Genomic DNA, 20,555 nt, shown 5'->3' with positions numbered 1-20,555 from the left:
TTAATAAGCTCAAAATGCCTGACAACCACTGCCTTAGTAACGATCACACACTGCAAATAACAGTTGCCAATAGTTTTGAACATAATGCATTGTTTGCTGGTAGTGATGATCATGAGTGGTAAAACCCAAATTATTTGAATATCTAATAAGCTCACAATGCCTGACAACCATTGCCTTAGTAACGATCACGCACTACAAATAACAGTTGCCAATAGTTTTATCATAAAGCATTCTTTGCCGGTAGTAATGATCATCAGTGGTAAAACCCAAATTAGTTGAATGTTTAATAAGCTCACAATGCCTGACAACCATTGCCTTAGTAACGATCGGGTATTACTGTTAGGGAGAGAATCATAAAATTAGAATTCATTCATTGCAGAATGTTATTGGAATAGTAAATCTTGGTTTGAAATGACTTGCCACCTCAAATTCAGTCCATAAGCAGCAGGATGGCATTTAAAAAGGCTGTCAAAAAACATCTAGCTCGTAGGCTTACATGTATGTCCAAATGTCCCCGTTTTTGATTAATTTTTATGCAGTCATTATCTCTAGTCATCAATCTGTGAGTTAAAAGTTCTATTTTTGACATTGAAAATCACGAAAATGTTGCAAATCACCTTCATAAATACTATCAAAATTTGTACAGAGAATGTGTACATGTATACTGCCCTCATACAGTGCACCAATTCTGTCCCTATTAGTTACTGTTGTCCGTTGCCCTAGTGATGATCATGTAAACAAACCATTGTTGTCATGCAAATATAGGGATAAAATATCTTAATTGCAAAATGGTATTAACAAATTATCGCTCTATACAAAACGGGAAAACTCATTAATTTGAAACGTTTAATAAGCCTTTGATGTCTGACAACTGTTGCCTTACGATCGGGTATTAAGTTGTCTTAGTAATGATCATGTAAACCAGTGAAGTGAAGCAAGTTTGAGATGAATTGCAAAATGGTTTTTAAAAGTTATTGCTAACAGGAAAACATGACTGTTTAGAGCATCATGCAAAAGCAGATTTCTTTCATATTTTAATCCAGTTGATGTTGCTGTTCTGTTAATAAAATACTAATCAAACTTTTTTCAATTTATTTTATTATCGTAAATTGTCGAGTCATTGCATATCCAGTAGCGTAGCCAGCGGGTCCCCATTTTAGGTGCCCCCCCCCCCGGACACCTAAAATGGGGACGGAGACGCGGAAAAAAGGGAGGAGAAGAAGGGGAGGAGAGAGAAAAAGAAGGGGAAGGAGTGGGAGAAAGAGAAGAGAAAGGGGGATGAGAGGGAAAAGAGAAGGGGAAGGGGAAGGGGATGGAAAAGAAAAGGGAAAGGAAAGAACAGGGCCGTCGCCATGGGGGTGAGGTGCAACTGCGACCCCCCCCCCTCCAACGACCCCTAAAAAAAGCGGGAAAAGAGAGAGAAAGGAAGAGAGAAAGGGTAGAGAAGGGAAGAGAGAGTGAGAGGGGAAAATGGAGGGCGGGAGAGGTGGAAGAGGGGTGAGAGTATGAGATATGTCTCTCACATCACATGATGGAGAGGGATAAAACTACAATAATTTCAGTAATATAGGCCCTATTGGGCGGTATATTGGGCCTACAATGATGTTGACCAGGTGCGCTGAGGTGATGTGGACAAATGATTTTGCAAGATCGACAAAATGCATATGTGCGCATCCCATCACCCCTCCGCACCGCGCCCTTCATCAGCACCAATGGAGATTATAGCTATGGGGCAAAGTGGCAAGTCAATCCCTCTCTTACTCACTTGACAGAAATGGTGTGACAAAATTTACAATTTTCATCATCATTTTGGTCTATTTTAGACCCAAATCAACCCCATTTTGAGCCATTTAGTATAAAATTGCCAAATTGCCGCGTGCTGTGCGCGCATTTATCTCAGTAAAGTAGGCCCAATTCTGTGAATTGCATTGTGGGAAGGAATTTCGGCACAAATTGACTTCCGGTAGAGAAACCCTAAATCCGCGTATTGAAATGAGCATTTCAAGTTATCAACCAATCAGACATGCTGTTAGATGACCAGTACTGTCCTTACAGTGGGGTTGACTCATGACTGTCCAACTCCAACAGATAATGCAATATGGTATCTATATTATAATACGCTATTCTGTTTGTCTGTGACTGCTAATGTGAGGCCGCCGCGGGTCGTAAGTCGTACGGGGCCCAAACTCGGTGGGTGGGTGTAGTTCTGTCCTGGCAAGAAGAAGTTTATGTTTGTTAAGTCATCTGACCCTGGGGCCCCCAACCAGGGGTCATTTGAGGTCAAATTACTAAAAACTGTTGTGTGAGGCTGTAGTAGGTCGTACGGGGCCCAAACTCGGTGGGTGGGTGTAGTTCTCTCCTGGCAATAAGAAGTTTAGGTTTGTTAAGTCATCTGACCACGGGCCCCCTCCCAGGGGTCATCTGAGGTCAAATTACTAAAAACTGTCGTATGGTCATGAAACTTGGTAGGTACAGTCAACATTTAGAGCTAAAATTTTGGAAGGTCATTTAGGGGTCACCCAAGGTCACCCAGGGGTCATCTGAGGTCAAATTACTAAAAACTGTACAGACAACATTTAGAGCCAAAATTTTGAAAGGTCATTTTGGGGTCATCCAAGGTCACCCACAGGTTATTTGAGGTCAAATTAGTAAAAACTGTTGTATGGGCATGAAACTTGATGGGTACAGACAACATTGAGAGCCAAATTTTTGGAAGGTCATTTTGGGGTCATCCGAGGTCACCCACATGTCATCTGAGTTCAAATTAGTAAAAACTGTCGTATGGGCATGAAATTTGGTGGGTACAGTCAACATTTAGAGCCAAATTTTTGGAAGGTCATTTTGGGGTCATCAGGGTCATCTGAGGTCAAATTAGTAAAAACTGTCATATGGGCATGAAACTTGGTGGGTACAGTCACCATCAGCCAGGTAATCGCGCCCAGCCGAGAACCGCCAAATATGGGTAACCGCCTAGTTATATATAATATTTGTAAAACTTTTCTGATTACAAGTCATGCAATTCTGATTAATACACTGGGCTATGCAATAATGTTGTACAAACTTATTGCATTTTTAAATTCACCCAAGCTCATTGAATTGATACAAAGGTTTGAAGGAAGCTTATTCCATGTAACTGATAAAGGAACATTTTCTTTCCAGAATATGTTTTCCATATTGAAACCACTAAACTGTTTTAAGATTAATTCAAATTGCTAATCGTCAAATAAACGCCCCCGGGGGCGTTACATTTTCCCAATGGGGGGCGTTTATTCAAGGTCAATTTTAGAACAATAATTCCGTTAAAATCATTAGGTAAACTTAAAACTCACGCTAAATTGACGAACTATGAACTCGAAACACAGACTTCTGGTTCACTTCGGGTTTCCAATCAAGATTTTCGCCAATTATTGACGCTATTATCGACCATGTGGGCGACTTGGTAAGCTTACTACACAAGATAGCATGGAAATATCGGCATTTTTAAACATCTTGGTTGAAAAAAATGGTGGGGGCGTTTATTTGAGAGGGGGCGACTATTTGACGAAATACGGTATGAATATTAGAATAGCTCATTTTATGACAAAATTATGTGCTTTTTAAGGATTTTTTTTCACAAATTTGGCTAGAAAGTGTGAGAAAGCAATTTTTAAAAATCAAAGAATGAAGAATGAAAGTTTTATTCAGAATGAAAAATTGGCGTAGGTGGGTAACAGAGACACTTGGAATCAACTTTCATTAATAAGCCTTACATGCCTGGGAGAGTTCAACAGGATTGACAACCAATTTCAGCCCACATCGCAGGTCAAATAATCGAAAAATCACCCAATTTTTCTCATAACCAGAAGTTGCTGTAGCCAATGTTGAAAAGTCACCCAACTTTTATCATTGGTTTCTATGGGACAGGACATGCTCGTAAGTCACAAGGAAAATCTTCAAAAGTCACCCAATTGGGCCCCAAAATCACCTATTGCCTATTTATGTTCTGAGTGTATCCCTGCTATAAACTTCCTGAGCTCCCAGATCTATCATTCACTCATAATAGTGTTATAATTCATATCTGTTCCTTCACAAGAAGCAGACGGGGCTTAATTGCATTTGCTGCCTAATTCATGTTCTGTCAGTGTTATCAGTCATATTTGTTCGTTCAAAAGAAAAAGCTTATTGCATTGGTTCCACTCGTTGATTCTATTGACGACTGTTCGTCATAAGTGACTTACTTTGTATAATTATAATACACTTAATACACTTAATGCACTGTTATATTCTCCTAATGATCTGGTTGATAAATTTGCTACATTCTATTGATGTCAGTTTCTCATATTCCTGCGTTATTGTTAAGAATACACTTACTGCGCTATTGTTTTCTACTAATGATCTAGTAGATTGATTTGCTCCATTAATATGGTTCTATTGATGTCAATTCCTCACAGTGAGTTACTTTTTTATACCACTTATTGCGCTATTCTGTTCAGCTAATAATCTGTGATGTGCTTAAATGTTTGCTTTGCATGCTAACCATAGGCTTCAACATAAAAATATCATGCGCTATCTTAAGAACCACTGATCCAATACTAGGCTTGTTTGTACTCATGTTAAATGCATTTTGCATGCTGATTCCCAATATGGTCATGAAAATTTACAATTCTAAAATTATTTAAATTTGAATTTTTTTGTACCAGTCGTTTGAATTTGACACACTTTTTACGCTATTCTATTCAGCTAATGATCTGCTTGATACATGGGCTTAATGCTCTGCATGATAGCCATAAGCATCAACATAAAGAGACCAATTTTGAGATACTTTCTCAAAATATCAAGAGCTACTACCTTATAAAGAACCACTGAACAAATACTGGGCTTGTTTGTACTCATTTTAATGCATTTTGCATGCTGATTTCAAATATGGTCATAAAAATTTACAATTCTTATTTTTAATTTTTTGTTTAAACTTTTCAGCATTTTACACACTTATTTTCTCAAAATATCAAGGGCTATCTTAAGAACCACTGAACCAATACTAGGCTTGTTTGTACTCATTTTAATGCATTTTATATGCTGACTCCAAATATGGTCATGAAAATTTACAATTTTGAAATTTTTGAAATTAAAAAAAAATTGAAACTTGTCATCTACAGTTGACACCTGTGTGGAGAGAGTTAAATATGGTTCTACTGATGTCTGTTCCTCATAAATGACTTGCTTTGTTCAGCTAATGGTCTGGTTGATGAATGTGCAATAAATATTTGATGAAACCTGCCATTTCATTTAAAGCCATTATTAAAGCATACAAGGAGAATTTAATGTTATTAAAAACTTCATTTTTTTGATCCAAATTAGTTTAGGAAAGTCACTGTCTGTCATTACATGTAGTTACACTTGCTTCAAATATTTGGGCTTATGTTTCACAACATGGCTGTAGCCCATTGAAATCCATATAACCTATATGGAAGACATGACCTTAATCTCCATGTTAGATTTCAAATGGAGTCATCCATTCAGGTAACCCCATTTGAAATTCATACTCCCTGTGTGGAATATTAAAGCCATGTCTTCCATATTGGGTGTATATATTTCAACTGGAATAGCCAATGGATATCAGTTTTGTGATTCCATCTTTCAATTTTTATAAGCCTTTAAAATTTTCCCAAAGTCCATGTTTCTGGTCCAGATACCAATTACCAAATATTTAAGCAATGCAGGCGTATACCTTTTACATTCCTTACATAGAGTAGCATTCAACTTTCTATGCACTATAATCGGACACTGAATTCCAGAATAGATTATTATCTTCATTACAGTCTTCATTATTATAGCTGTCATCACTTTCCTGCCTACTTAAGTGACTGTGGTCATCCATCACTTTTTAAAAGCAAAGACTGTCACATTTTGGTTGATACTTCATGTAATTATTTCGTGTAAGCTAATCCTAACCCTTACCCTAATATGAACCCTAAGCCTAATCCTAATCAACCCTAATCCTAATGATAACCCTAATCCTAACCCTAACCTTAACCCTAACCTTAATTTTATGTAAAATTACATGAATGAATAACCCACATTTCACTGAAGAGTCTTAGTGCCAATGAAGTGGGGTAGTAATTCTATTAGGTTGTTAGACTACAAGTAAAAATACAGCACTAATTTATTGTGATTAACCTTTAGTTAGTTCTATATTAGTGGCAATAAAAGTCAAATTTTAATATTTGGCCAATTTTTGGAAATAAGACCATTTTCACTTGTTTTGTGGGTTTTTTTTGTTGTTGTTTTATTGGTACATGGGTGATATACAATGTGAAATTTTTTACAAGTGCCCCTAGGCAATTCATCGATTTAATATGAGTGCAGTAGCCCAACATAAACGCCTGCACCTGTACTATACATTGTGGTTAAAAATATTAATAATTGTATTTTAGTGCATGGCGCTCCATTTCAATATGCTATTTTACAAGTAAGTTTTAAAATCTCATATGAAGGTATGCCTGGAAAATAGTCATTGCTTGCCCAGGGTCTTAGCTAGGACTTGGCAGGTGCCTGTTAGGGGCTGTGCAATAATTATGAGCCCCCCGGGGGGGTAAAATTTCCAAATGGCTCTCCAAAAATCGCTTGCCCCCCCCTCTCGGCCCGCCAAAAATCGCTTGCCCCCCCCTCGGCCCGCCAAAAATTCTTTGCCCCCCCTTGCACATGCCAAATTTTTGGGATCCCAATTTCCAAATTTTAAATGGTCTATATACATGTTGCGAGTGTAGCGAGCAGGAAAATTTGCATATTTAAGCGTTTCTGTAGCGTTTTCCTAAGCCTTTTTAGCACATTTTATTTAAAAGGCACCCCATGAATGTGTGCCAAAAATCGCTTGCCCCCCCCCCTCGGCTTGCAAAATGTCTTGGCCCCCCCCCTTCGGCTCGCCAAAATGTCTTGCCCCCCAATTTTACCCTCCCCAGGGCTCATAATTATTGCACAGCCCCTTATTTTCACCAACATTTGACCCTGAAAAGACCTGTGCACCTTCTGGGGGTTGAGTCAGTTCAACTAGATATTGCTATAGCCTTCATTTATTAGTATGGTCTAATATTGAGAGTTTACAGAATTTATTCAAGCATTATTTTTAAAATTTAGCATGCACAGGCATTAATTTTGCCTGTCCTATGAGCAAACTGCCTGTCCAAAATGACAGATGGACAGGTGGCTAGCTAACACCCTGTTCCTAATACATTTGGGTGTATTCCTAGTAAATTTGGGTGTATTCCTAGTACATTTGGGTGTATTCCTAATACATTTGGGTGTATTCCTAAAACATTTGGGTGTATTCCTAATACATTTGGGTGTATTCCTAATACATTTGGGTGTATTCCTAATACATTTGGGTGTATTCCTAATACATTTGGGTGTATTTCTAATACATTTGGGTGTATTCCTAAAACATTTGGGTGTATTCCTAATACATTTACATGTAGTACATTTGGGTGCATTCCTAATACATTTGGATGTATTCCTAAATGCACAGACATTAATTTTGCCTGTCCTATGAGCAAGCTGCCTGTCCAAAATGACAGATGGACGGGTGGCTAGCTAACACCCTAGCTAACACCTTGTTTAGCAGTCAAGTTAGCTCAATCGATAAGGCGTTCGACTATGGTGCGAGAGGTTGCGAGTTCGAACCCTGGTGGTGCCTAGTATGCTCTCGTGGAAAATTTGAGTTAGCTTGAAATTCCCTTGGACAAGGAACTCACTGCTAATTTGTCTTGTTGTAACCCGCACGAAACTCGGGAGCTGATCCTGGTTGCGATGGTTATTTGTGGAATGTCTAGGGTGTGCGCTCTTGAAGCAGCAAAGTCCCTGAATTGTTGTTTAATGGTTTATGGAATGATGTGAGGCCATAGTGGTCAGCGACAACCTGTAAAGTGTGCTGAGGCTTGTGGATCAACGTCTAGGCGTTGTGCCTGTGCGTAGCGCACTATAAATCACTGCGCCTTTTTTTTTTTTTTGCTTTTTTTATTAGTACATTTGGGTGTATTCCTAATACATCTGGGTGTATTCCTAATACATCTGGGTGTATTCCTAATACATCTGGGTGTATTCCTAATACATCTGGGTGTATTCCTAATACATCTGGGTGTATTCCTAATACATCTGGGTGTATTCCTAATACATTTGGGTGTATTCCTAATACATTTTGGGTGTATTCCTAATACATTTGGGTGTATTCCTAATACATTTGGGCGTATTCCTAATACATATGGGTGTATTCTTAATACATTTGGGTGTATTCCTAATACATTTGGTTGTATTCCTAATACATTTGGGTGTATTCCTGATACATTTTGCTGTATTCCTAATACATTTGGGTGAATTCCTAATGACAGGTGGACAGGTGGCTAGCTAACACACTGTGCTTGCCACTCAAATAGTGAAACCATCAATCAAGATTTTATAAACAAACAAGTGTTAATGTTGCAAACAGGGTACAATTTACTTTAAAAACTTTCCATAGCAATTTTTAGTGAAAACATTTAGGTGATGTTCTTACGATATTAGTGTAAAATAAAAATACTATACAAGCTGAATTTAGTGTAGCAGGTCTTCCAAAATGGGGATACTTTTGCTCTGTAGGTAAATCGAACGCTGGTTGTAAACCAGTTTTGATATATCAATTATAGTGCCCATTGGAATAGATAACTTTCAATTAATCATGAAATAAAGCTACAACAATTCTATTTTTGTTTAGACAATAATAACTGAATGTCATCTGTTTTGAGGTCATTGCGAGAAATTCATAACCTCATTAATAAACGCGATGTGTGCGATCCAATTACATTTAGTTATTTGTGAAAATGCGAACGCATATCGAGGTCATTAATATCTCACAATTGACCGCAAAATGCGTAATTGTTCCAATGTCGCACACAATTGACCGGCGTTTGCGCGTTGTTGTGCATCGAACAAACTGCGCGCACGCTGGCTGCCGTATTTGGATTGCACGCTACCATATTTGCACAGATTGAATTACGCACTTTTGTTATTGGTCGTCATGTTTTAGCCTGATCAATTTTTGGGAAGGGAAGATGTAAAATCATCTATTTTTATAAACTGTTGAGCAACATTTTGTGTTATTTTGTAAGATGAAGAGATTAAAGTGACAGTTATGAATGAGGTTAATAAGTTTGCATCGGTAATATGTCGGACATTGTGAAAAATCTAAACATTTTGCTTTGGACCTCGGAATATCCCTCAGGGCTTCAGTATTCCTCGGTTCCAAAGGCAAAATGTTTAGATTTTTCACAATGCCCTCCAAATAACCGATGCGCAGTTATAAAACCTCTAATCAGATGGGTTTATTTTGGGCTGAGATAATTTTCAAAGAGAGCGCAAGCTCCAGAGGAAAAATACAGAGGGCCAACGTACACAAACCCTGACGATATCACGCAATGACCATAAAACAGATGGTGTTAAGTTACCACTGTCATTCATAACTGCCATTTGACAAATTTGTTTCATGAAAGTATTACAATTTTTGACTTCAAATGGTGTACAAATGGGTACAGCTTTATTCAATGCCGGAAAGATAACAGACTTGATAACAGACAGCATTATTTCATTGAGTCGTCTGGCCCAATCGCTTTCAAAGAGAGATGGGCACTTTGGATTGTGAACACAGGTTCATCCCCTGAATAACAGTAAAATTGGGCTAAAATACCCCAAACCATGCTGAAAATCAATTCAATTGCGTAAAATTTGGCCACAAAAAATCCTAAAATCACTAAAAATACTGAAAAATCACACCCCTGACATAAGGATAGATGTGAGAAAATAAGACAAAAAAAACTTAACTATCACAATATCCCTCTTAATGGCTAAAGCCAGGGGATAAATGAGTATTATGAGTCCTGAACTCTGGATAAAAGCATTTTGAGCCCTGGAAAAAAGAGTATTCTGGAATCTGGATAAAAGAACATTATGAGCCCTACACACAAAATGTACCGGTATACCATTTTTCACTCTGATGTTGCAGTAATGCAAAGCGTTGAGACAGCTATTTCACACGTGCATCTATGCGGAGTCTTTAAACGTGTGTGTGTGTATGCCAGCGCTTTGAGCGAACACTAGCAATTTGTAGCTGTGCCCAATGAAATGCGCACTGACGTCACTGCTGTATCAGGGTGGAAAATAGTATAGATTCTAGAAACATACCTTGCCTGGTAACTGTCCCTGGGTGCCCATTTGACATAGCATATTTTTAACCATTTTGAGCCCTGGACTCTGGATAAAAGAACATTTAGAGCCCTGGACTCTGGATAAAAGAACATTTGGAGTCGTGGACTGTGGATAAAAAAACATTCGGAGCCCCGGACTCTGGATAAAAGAACATTTGGAGCCCTGGACTCTGGATAAAAGAACAGAACACAGAATTAGAGAAGGAGAACCGAGACTCCCTATACCGACAGCTATGGGGAGAAAATTGGGGGTATTCAGGTCATTGCTGACGGTGTATGGAGACAAACGAAAACAATTCTGCATCTCATCTGAAGCGTCTTGGTACTCACGTGCGGGTTACATCAAGTGCGCCAATCATCCATGTTACGCTAGCATTACAATGAATGCCTCAAGGGACACCGAATACCCCCAATTTTTGCTCCATGCCTGTATCTAAATGGTGGTCAAGTACCGGTTCTCCTTCTCTAATTCTGTGGCACTGAATAAAAGAGCATTATGAGCCCTATACCATTTTCCACCGTTGTGGCAGTGACCTCAAAGCGTTGAGGCAGCTGTTTCGCATGCACATTTATGCGTCGTATATAAGCGTGCACACGTGCCTAATGAAATGCACACTGACATCACAGCCACATCAGGGTGGAAAATGGTATACACTCTGGATACAAAATGTACATACCTTGCCTGGTAGTTGTCCCTGGGTGGCCATTTGACATAACATATTTTCAACCATTTTGGCTTTTTCTGGTTTCACTAGCGCTATACTGTTCACTATTAACAATAAGAAGAAGAAATAATCATTTTTCATACACTCCTATATCAAAGCAGCCAATCAGAAAAGCGGTTAGAAAAGTATGCAGATTGTTTGAGTGAGCCATTTAGCAGAGCTGTTAATAACATTTCTTAAAACTCTTGAGATGAGCCATTTAGCAAGGCTGCTACTAACTCTACTTAAAATTCAGATTGTTTGAGGTGAATCATTTAGAAGAGCTGCTATTAACTCAGCTAATAAAACTCAGAATTTTTGAGGAGAGCCATTCAACAGAACTGCTACTAACTCTAATTAAAATTCAGATTTGGGTGAGACATTTAGCAGAGCTGCTAATGACTCTACTTAAAATTCAGATTGTTTGAGGTGAGCCATTCAGCAGAACTGCTATTAACTCGCCTAAACTCGGCTAATAAAAAACTCGGAATTTTTGAGGCGAGCCATTTTAGCAGAGCTGCTAATAACTCTGCTTAAAACTCAGATTGTTTGAGGTAAGCCATTTAGCAGAGCTGTTAATAACTCTGCTTAAAACTCAGATTGTTTGAGGTGAGCCATTTAGCAGAGCTGCTAATAACTCTGCTTAAAACTCAGATTGTTTGAGGTGAGCCATTTAGCAGAGCTGTTAATAACTCTGCTTGAAATTCAGGATTGTTTGAGGGCGTGTGAGTGCAATCACACACCAACGCACACCTTTAGCAGAGCTGTTAATAACTCTGCTTAAAATTCAGGATTGTTTGAGGGCGTGTGAGTGCAATCACACACCATCGCACACCTTTAGTAGAGCTGTTAATAACTCTGCTTAAAATTCAGGATTGCTTGAGGGGCGCGTGAGTGCAATCACACACCAACGCACACCTTTAGCAGAGCTGTTAATAACTCTGCTTAAAATTCAGGATTGCTTGAGGGGCGCGTGAGTGCAATCACACACCTTTAGCAGAGCTGTTAATAACTCTGCTGGTATACTTACATCTTGCTCTGGCTGCTTGATCTAAAACTTGCACTAAAATAGAATTTTTCATTTCTTCTTGTCTGGAAAAAAATCATGACATATGGTAAATAATGTTATTTTCAATCAAATTGAATTGAATACTAGCTTTGCTTCAAAGCCGACCTATTTTCCATCCGATATAAAAAAACCCAACCGAGAATCAAAACCCATGACATATCCCCTTACCTACATGTATTTACCAGTATGCAGCCTTCCCCAGCCAAGCTGCAGATTACTGCAGCCACAATGCTTAAGCTCCCATTGAATGAGGGACTCCCCAGCCAAGCTGCAGATTACTGCAGCCACAATGCTTAAGCTCCCATTGAATGAGGGACTCCCCAGCCAAGCTGCAGATTACTACAGCCACAATGCTTAAGCTCCCATTGAATGAGGGATTCCCCAGCCAAGCTGGGGAAAGATGCACACGGTACTTTGGTATGGGCCCTTAATTAATGGTCTGAAGAACGTCCGAAGGATGGTGAGTGGGCTTTTGGGGTGAGTGGATTTTCTATACAGTGTTACGCTCAGTGAGTGGGCTTTTGCAGTGGGTAGGCTTTGTTGCCCTTACTTCTAGGCTCACCTAGCGAGCAGATAGTGGTCTTTACTTCAAAGCTCATGAGGCGGCCTAAAGTTACAGACAGTGGTCTATGGGACCCACAGGCAACTGACATTGGCCTTAATAGCTAGGCTCACTGCAATACTTGACCTGGACCTTCTTGAACATAGCAAAGGGTCTGATCAAGATAAATACATGCTCTTTGAACAAAACCTTTATATTGTGCAAAAAAAATAGAATTATGAAGGTGGCCCCCACACATAGGTGTTTGTTTACAAATACAAATCATGGCTATGCCAACCCCATGTCTTAGGCCTCTGAACACGTTACAGATTGTTGATTACCAACGTGGCCCAATCACCTGCCCAATCATTCCATAAACCATTTTTTTTTTTAAAACTCAGCAGGCACATACAGATACAGTAACCCATCACTTCTAAAGTTGAATACCACCGGCATTTTCGCTCAAAATCTAGCACAGATTTTCTGTGATATTTTTCCTGATTGAGGGAGGGGGCAAACTGGGAGAAAAAAGAAAAAATGGGGAGCAAATAAAACCATTGAATTATCCCCAATATTTTCCAATAATTCCCGGTATTTTACAGTATTTCCTGGTATTTTCCTGTATTTCCTCAAATCCTGGTATTTTCCAGAATTTCTGGTATTTTCCAGTATTTTGGTATTTCCGAGTATTTCCTGGTATTTTCTAGTATTTCCTGATAGTTTCCAGTATTTCCCGGTATTTTCCAGTATTTCTTACCTTGCCCTTGATTCCTCTTGCTTTTGCTGCTGCTCATCAGTGCTACTACCACCCTGAAAACAAAAATGTGAAAACCATAATTACACCCAAATTAATGTATTAAGAATACACCCAAATGTATCAGGAATACACCTAAATGTACATGTATTAGGAATACACCCAAATGTATTGAAAATACATCCAAATGTATTGGGAATACATCCAAATGTATTGGGAATATATCCAATGCGAGAGTTGCATTGGTTGCCTGTCCAGCAGAGAATCGATTTCAAGATCTTGGTGCATGTGTACAATTGTCTTAACGGTTCATCGCCAAAATATTTGCAGGACCTTCTTCACAAGTACAGTTGTAACCGTGGTGGGCTTAGGTCCATGCAAGATGTCACCCGTCTTGCAATCCCCAAAACAAAAAGATCTTATGGGGATAAATCTTTTTCTGTTCAAGGACCTAGGTTATGGAACAATTTGCCTACCAATTTGCGTGAGACTCCTAATGTGCAATCTTTTAAGGGGGTACTACATCCCTCCATAAATTTTTGTCTATTTTTGCATTTTTCTCAAAAACTAATAACACAGTGGCAACAAAAGTTATCTGTATTATAGGGGCAAGGAATCCAATTACTACACTGGAATTTCAGTGACCCAAGACAAGCGGTTCGTTATTTATGACAAGAAAAGAGGTACCACAAGGATGTACCTCATATCCTACATGTATCATATTTACTGAACCGCTTGTCTTGAATCACTGAAATTTCAGTGAAGTAATTGGATTCCTTGCCCCAATAATATACATAACTTTTGTTACCAGTGTGTTATTATTTTTGATAAAATGCAAAAATAGTCACAATTTACCACAGGGTGTAGTACCCCTTAAGAAATTTTTAAAACCTATCTTTTTCCAAAATATTAGGTCTTTTGTTATGTTTTTTTGGTTTTTTACCATTATGTATTTTTGACCTGTTTGTAGATATTCACTCTCCCGTTGTGTACAGATATGTATTTTATAATGATATACGTCCCTAATTAGGTTCAAGTGTAGGCCTATTTGTTTTATTGTGCTTCAGATTGCTTCGTAGTGCGTATATCTGTTTTAATCAAATTTTTTGAAGTAATTAGGAGTATATTTTACCACATTGTGATATATACTGTTGTACTTATTAATGCCATGCTGTGTATTTTTATTTTCTTTGTACAGCGCATTGGTACATGGGAAATGCGCTTTATAAGTTCTTTGAAATAATAATAATGTATTGGGAATACATTGGGAATATAACCAAATGCATTAGGAATATGCCCAAATGTATTGGGAATACACCCAAACATATTAGGAATACACCCAAATGTATTTAGGAATACACCCAAACATATTAGGAATACACCCAAACATATTAGGAATACACCCAAATGTATTAGGAATACACCCAAACGTATTAGGAATACACCTAAATGTATTAGGAATACACCCACTTTACAAATGTATGTTTTAGGAATACGCTCAAATGTATTAGGTGACTTGGGAATACACCCAAATTAATGTCATCAGAAATAAACTCACAATTTCCTAGCGCTATGCATTTAGTGGATAGGAAAGGACAAATTTTGCGCCGACTCCGAGTTGGCTCAGAATTAGAATCTATCCTAGCGCCCAAAGTGTGAGCACATTTCGCCCAATTGGCAATAAGTCGGCTAAGCTCACGATTTTGTATTGCATCAAATGCCAAGTTCAATCACTTTTTGCACAAAGCATTTCAGCCAATCTCAACAATAAAGATTTCTATACAAAAACATAATCACCACATATTCAATTTAGCTCACCACTAAACTCTGTTTGTATCAAGGGCTTAGGCAGTAGGGAGTGTTTTACAAACCCAAATGTGTAAACATGCCCAGTTTTTGCCCACATGGCCTATACTTTGTACACAAATCTTAAATTTACATACCCAGTTTTTTGAATTTACACACCCAAACCTTCAAATCCTGCCTACATGTAAGTTTATATTAGATATATTTGAAAAGTAATTGCCGCAAAAATAAGTTCGAAATGAGATTTTGGGAAAATCCTGCGCTTAAGGGGGTACTACACCCCTCGATAAATTTGTGTCTATTTTTGCATTTTTCTCAAAAACTAATAACACAGTGGTAACAAAAGTTATGTATAATATAGGGGCATGGAATCCAATTACTACACTGGAATTTCAGTGACCCAAAACAAGCGGTTCGTTATTTATGATAAGAAATTAGGTACCGCTAGGATGTACCTCATTTCCGATCACATACTAAACCACTTGTCTTGAGTCACTGAAATTTCAGTGTAGTAATTGGGATCCTTGCCCCAATAATCTTCATAACTTTTGTTACCAGTGTGTTATGCAAAAATAGTCACAAATTTACCACAGGGGTGTAGTACCCCCTTAAATCAATCAATCTCCTGATTGGGAAATGTTAACTTGTCATTCTTAGTCAGTAATAGTGATCTAGTTCGTGGACACATAATCTGATTGGACATTCGCATGATTTCGGGTGCTGTCTATCAGGCCGTAGACGACCCCACGTCATCATAACGCATAACACGCTTGTAGAGATGCGAGTATGTATCGCGTTGTATGCGTAGACTAGTGCAGAATACTCGCACACGCTAGCAGTACCCACAACAGAATACGTGAAGTTGTAAACAAGTTTCGTTCATTTTATAATAAGGGCCGTTTTTATGACGGCAACTTAGTTTTTGCTTTACAGAATAGTTTTACAAATACAGTTATTAAATTAATATTTAATTGACTGAAAATGAGAATAAACAATAGGAATTTTTGTTTTTACTATAGACGACAGGCAGGTCCAATATTTTTATCGTAGTGGAGCAGCCGGCATCCACTCAAAATATTGGACCTGTCTGTTGTCTATCACACGGTAGAGGTAAAACAAAAATTGAAATTCCTATCGTTTATTCTTTAATTGCAAACTGATGGTGACCATGAAACCCTTCCGGTGTATTTTCTTGGAACAGTTTTGAGAGGTCTTTTGACATGTTTGCCTACTTCAGCCATGCACCACTTCTCTGTTTGTAAATAGGAAAGTAACAGGGGTTATACAGTACACCCATAGCGCACACCATACTCCATTCCCCCTGATTCATCTTTCCGATTCGTGACGTAACCAAGTTCAACCAAAACAAAAAGGCTACAGAGTACGACATTTGTTAGTTCCAGAGAACCAGTAGTGTTGCTATAACATGTATACAATGAGGGCCTGCTTGTAAAGCAGTGCTTGTCACTGAAGCAGTATAACCCTCAATAAAGAAAGAATAAATAAATAAATAAATAAAGTACCAGCAGTAAAAGCATGAAATAGGTATGCCAGGTGAATTCAAATTTGCCATCAAACTGCATCATTATATCAAATTAAAGCCCTTAAAAAAGAAAGACAAAACTGACAACATTTTTGTCATAGCACTTTCTGTAGCAAAGTTACATCTTGTCAAAGATTGACTTTCATCAAAAAGATTCTGCTGGCAAAATTCCCCAAAACGGCATTTCGGGGGTGTTTCTAGATCTTAGTCTCATTATGATAGCAGCTTTTTTTAATTTAATGGAACTGCTATTGAAAGTGCTATCAAAATCCCTCTAAAATTCCATGTGCGATTGTCTCATCACCATAAAAAATCATATTATATTTGGGTCAAGTGAAGTATAGAAAACATATTTATGGTCGTGCGTCATGAATTGGGGTATAAGAAAAGGTGGAGGCGTTACATATTTTGATTTTATTCATGACGTTTTGTCCCAGATCTCAAGAATGGAGAGGGGTACTGAACTAGTTTTGGTCTCATTTTGTTGCTTATTTATCTAGCTCAAATTGTGGAAAGAAAGAACTTCACACTTTATTTACTTCTCGAGATATTGCAATTCAAACGATGTGAAGTCAGGGGTGGAGGATCCTACAGTTGAGGATCCTACGGTTGAGGCATGTGTTAAAGTATAGGATAGGAAATGTTGATTTTTAGCACCTCACAAATATAGTTTTTACTGTAACTTCATAACCCAGCAAGGTATTGCGATGGATTATGTACCATTGTTTTGGTATTTATGTCTAGTTTGAAATGTGACCAGTTTTACTTCAAGCTAAGTTCATTTGTTGCAAGTGTGCTGCATTCTGTGTCATGGCTTCTAGGCTTTTCCTATACATTACTGTGTTAAGTAAACACCTCAAAAGAAATAAGTCCCCCTCTGAACATGTCGTCATAACATCGTAAGGTTTCGTTTTGTACCAACAAAACTAACTTTGAAATAATTATATGACTGTTTACTAAGTGCTGTGTGAAAATGAGAGATTTCCATGACTTCAGGGCTGAATGAGCCTAAATTGAAGACAAAAGTGCCCTTTCCAAAAGTCACAAAGTAGGCCTATGCTTGTTAACTGCAAGGTGTATTGGGACAAGGAATGGAACTGACCATCTTACAACTCACTGTGCTGAACTCTGCACCAAGGGGATTTGCATGGCTGAATGATCAAGAATCGATACACATTACAGTAAATGTTCACTTGGTGAGGATTTTAAACTGCACTCAAACACATGGGGTTTTCCATTAGTAACAAGCCATGAATCAACTTTTGTGACAAGCATAGGCCTACTTTGTGACATATCAGTATAAACATATACATGCTACAAATACAGTCTTAAACTTTATTGGACCTGCTTATGATTATTTGTATCCAATTCAAATCCAATTTGAAAAGTGTTTCAACTAACCCCACCCCTGGGGTAAGTTGAAACATAGGGTGGGGTTAGTTGAAACATGGCTTGTAAAAATTTCAAAATAATTATTATTGTGTTGTTAGGGTTATACTTCCCTTGAAGGCACCCTTTAACATACAATCAGTGTGAAAAAATGAATAAATAAATATGTGGGAGTGCGACGAGTGTCACCATGGACCAAAATATGAGAAGCCTAAAATATTATAAAATGTACTTTCTGTGTGCACTTTTTGCTTGTAGTACATGTAAAACCATATTAAAGCAATTATATTGAAAAAATGGTAAACATGTTACAAATTTTTAAGAAGTCAAATGTTTAACCATATTTTTCTATGCGATTTCCATGTGTCAACTTACCCCACCTCAAAAGTTTCAACTAACCCCGATGCCTATTTTTACATTTCAAAGTTCATTACACAAAATAAGAAATACAATAAAACTTTTATTTTTAACATTATTCTGGGACTTACTACTAGTGCTTATGATACTCAAAAAATAATTCCATGAATCTTCAAACAACATGGAGATAACGCATCTTTTCTGAAGGGTATTCAGTAAGTCAAAAAACAGATATTCCTTTCCCAAGCCAACACTGGTGGGGCATCAGTTCTGTTGCTAATTTGGTGGATGACCCTTACTAATACTTATTACTAGGTGCCAGTATTTTACCAAATTAATTTTTTGTGTCAGAAAAAAATATAGGTATCCCAGGCAAACCTTAGTTAACACATTTGCCAGTCAGCGAAATTCGCCGACAATGTCAATGCATATTTACATAGAAATTTAAAACAACTGGCCGAAGAAGGAAACCTACATAAATAAGTTTTCTATACATGTACTTCACTTGAACCAAATATATGATTTTTTATGGTGATAAGACAATCGCACATGGAATTTTAGAGGGATTTTGATGGCAGTTCCAAAAAAAAATTGCTATCATAATGAGACTAAGATCTAGAAACACCCCCGAAATGCCGTTTTGGGAAATTTTGCTAGCTGAATCTTTTTGATGAAAGTCAATCTTTGACAAGATGTAACTTTGCTACGGAAAGTGCTATGAAAAAAAGGTTTTCAGTTTTGGCTTTGTTTACTCAAGGGCTTTAATGTGATATATAAAATGATGCAGTTTGATGGCAAATTTGAATTCATCTAGCATACCTAAAAAATACAATGTTTCAACTTACCCTGCGTTCCAACTAACCCCAATCTCCCCCAGACACTAACCATAAATACCATTTTCCGAGGCGCGGAAGTACACCAAATTGGTGTATTATGACCTTTGACATTCTTTTGTGGCGAGTGACATGGTCTTTCAATTCACGCCAAGTGTCCTTGATAGACATGATCACATTTTGAACATGTGAGAGCGGGCTTCATTAAGCTTACTTGTGCACCAAGATCCTGTCTTAACTGTGTAATCCAAATAGGAAAATGAAGAAAATTTGGATTTTGACCCTCAAAGCTCCAACCTAGGCTAGCATGATTTTTAGAAAATATGCATTTGAATAATATTTGATACTATCAAGTAATGAAAGCCACATTTCATGAAACATTTGCAAAAGTTTTGTAAAATGGCCCTTCGTGCTTAAAAATTTAGCCATAAAATGCATACACACATCATAGGAAGCCATTGATAATGCTGGGACACACAATTACAATTTGGCCCATTTTGGGACATTCAGGCGAGCAAACTTTTCCTCATAACATTGCCAATTATAGGCCTACATACATGATTGACCCTCATTTTTTAAGTTAAATGATTCTCTTTTTAATGAAAGCAATTTTAGGTGAATTTATTAAATTTCAAAATTTTATGAACATGCCTATCCTTGACAGGCTTGACTATTCTTCAGTGGTCATGAAAGAATTCAAAAGATAACCTCTGCCCTAATAATCCCAAGCTATTGTCTGAAACTGCACCTCGGAAGATGTCTGGTAAGAACTCAGTCCTCAAATGATAGTCATATAACGACAAAAAGATAAGTAACTGACTATCATGACATTGAGGACTGAGTTCCGCAGTCTAAATCTCCCCTACCTACATGAAAGGGTACAGTCGTACTTACGAACGGTTAAAAGTTACTTTAGTCAAATTTTCACCATATCCCTTGAATTTTAATTTGTTGGAGATTTAGATGTAGAACATTCACTCCATTGCATTGCAGAATCATGTGGAATTGCATGGTAGGATCAAAATTCTGCACCCTTGCGAGAAACTAGCGAGTCATAACATGTGTGCAAAACCATACTTCTCGACCACAGATTGGCAAAATTTTAACTCAGACCAATTCTTTACTGCCTTATGATTACTTAAGAATGCAAATAACGGAATCCTACCCCCATTTGTTGCTGTAATTCGGCCATTCTGCGGGCCCGGATAGCTTCCAATTCTGGATCTGCCATGGTTATTTATGTATATTGTGTCTAAAAACTAAAAAAAAATTTTTGTTGTAATTTTTAACAACAGCTTTGTCATTTTGTTATTTTATTTTCAACGGCATAAAATCATCAATAATCTGTAAA

The 20,555-nt window shown here is 37.8% G+C and overlaps 1 protein-coding gene across 1 annotated transcript in view; it reads right to left on the bottom strand.

Annotated features, from left to right (window-relative positions):
* LOC140146875 (programmed cell death protein 5-like) overlaps positions 1–20,457 on the bottom strand; it is a 108,263-nt gene extending 87,806 nt beyond the window's left edge. Inside the window, exons 1-4 of the mRNA XM_072168766.1 lie at positions 20,370–20,457; positions 13,280–13,332; positions 11,943–12,004; positions 10,886–10,977 (exon numbers count right to left, since the gene is read on the bottom strand). Coding sequence (XP_072024867.1) covers positions 10,886–10,977; positions 11,943–12,004; positions 13,280–13,332; positions 20,370–20,435 — 273 coding nt within the window. The 5' untranslated portion in view covers positions 20,436–20,457. The remainder of the gene's footprint in view (positions 1–10,885; positions 10,978–11,942; positions 12,005–13,279; positions 13,333–20,369) is intronic.
* Between the last annotated feature and the right edge of the window lie 98 nt (positions 20,458–20,555).

Source organism: Amphiura filiformis, chromosome 2, assembly GCF_039555335.1.
Source record: "Amphiura filiformis chromosome 2, Afil_fr2py, whole genome shotgun sequence".
Classification (NCBI taxonomy): Eukaryota; Metazoa; Echinodermata; class Ophiuroidea; order Amphilepidida; family Amphiuridae; genus Amphiura; species Amphiura filiformis.
The sequence above is the reverse complement of the archived record's forward strand: the minus strand, read 5'-3'. Positions and strand labels throughout refer to the sequence as shown.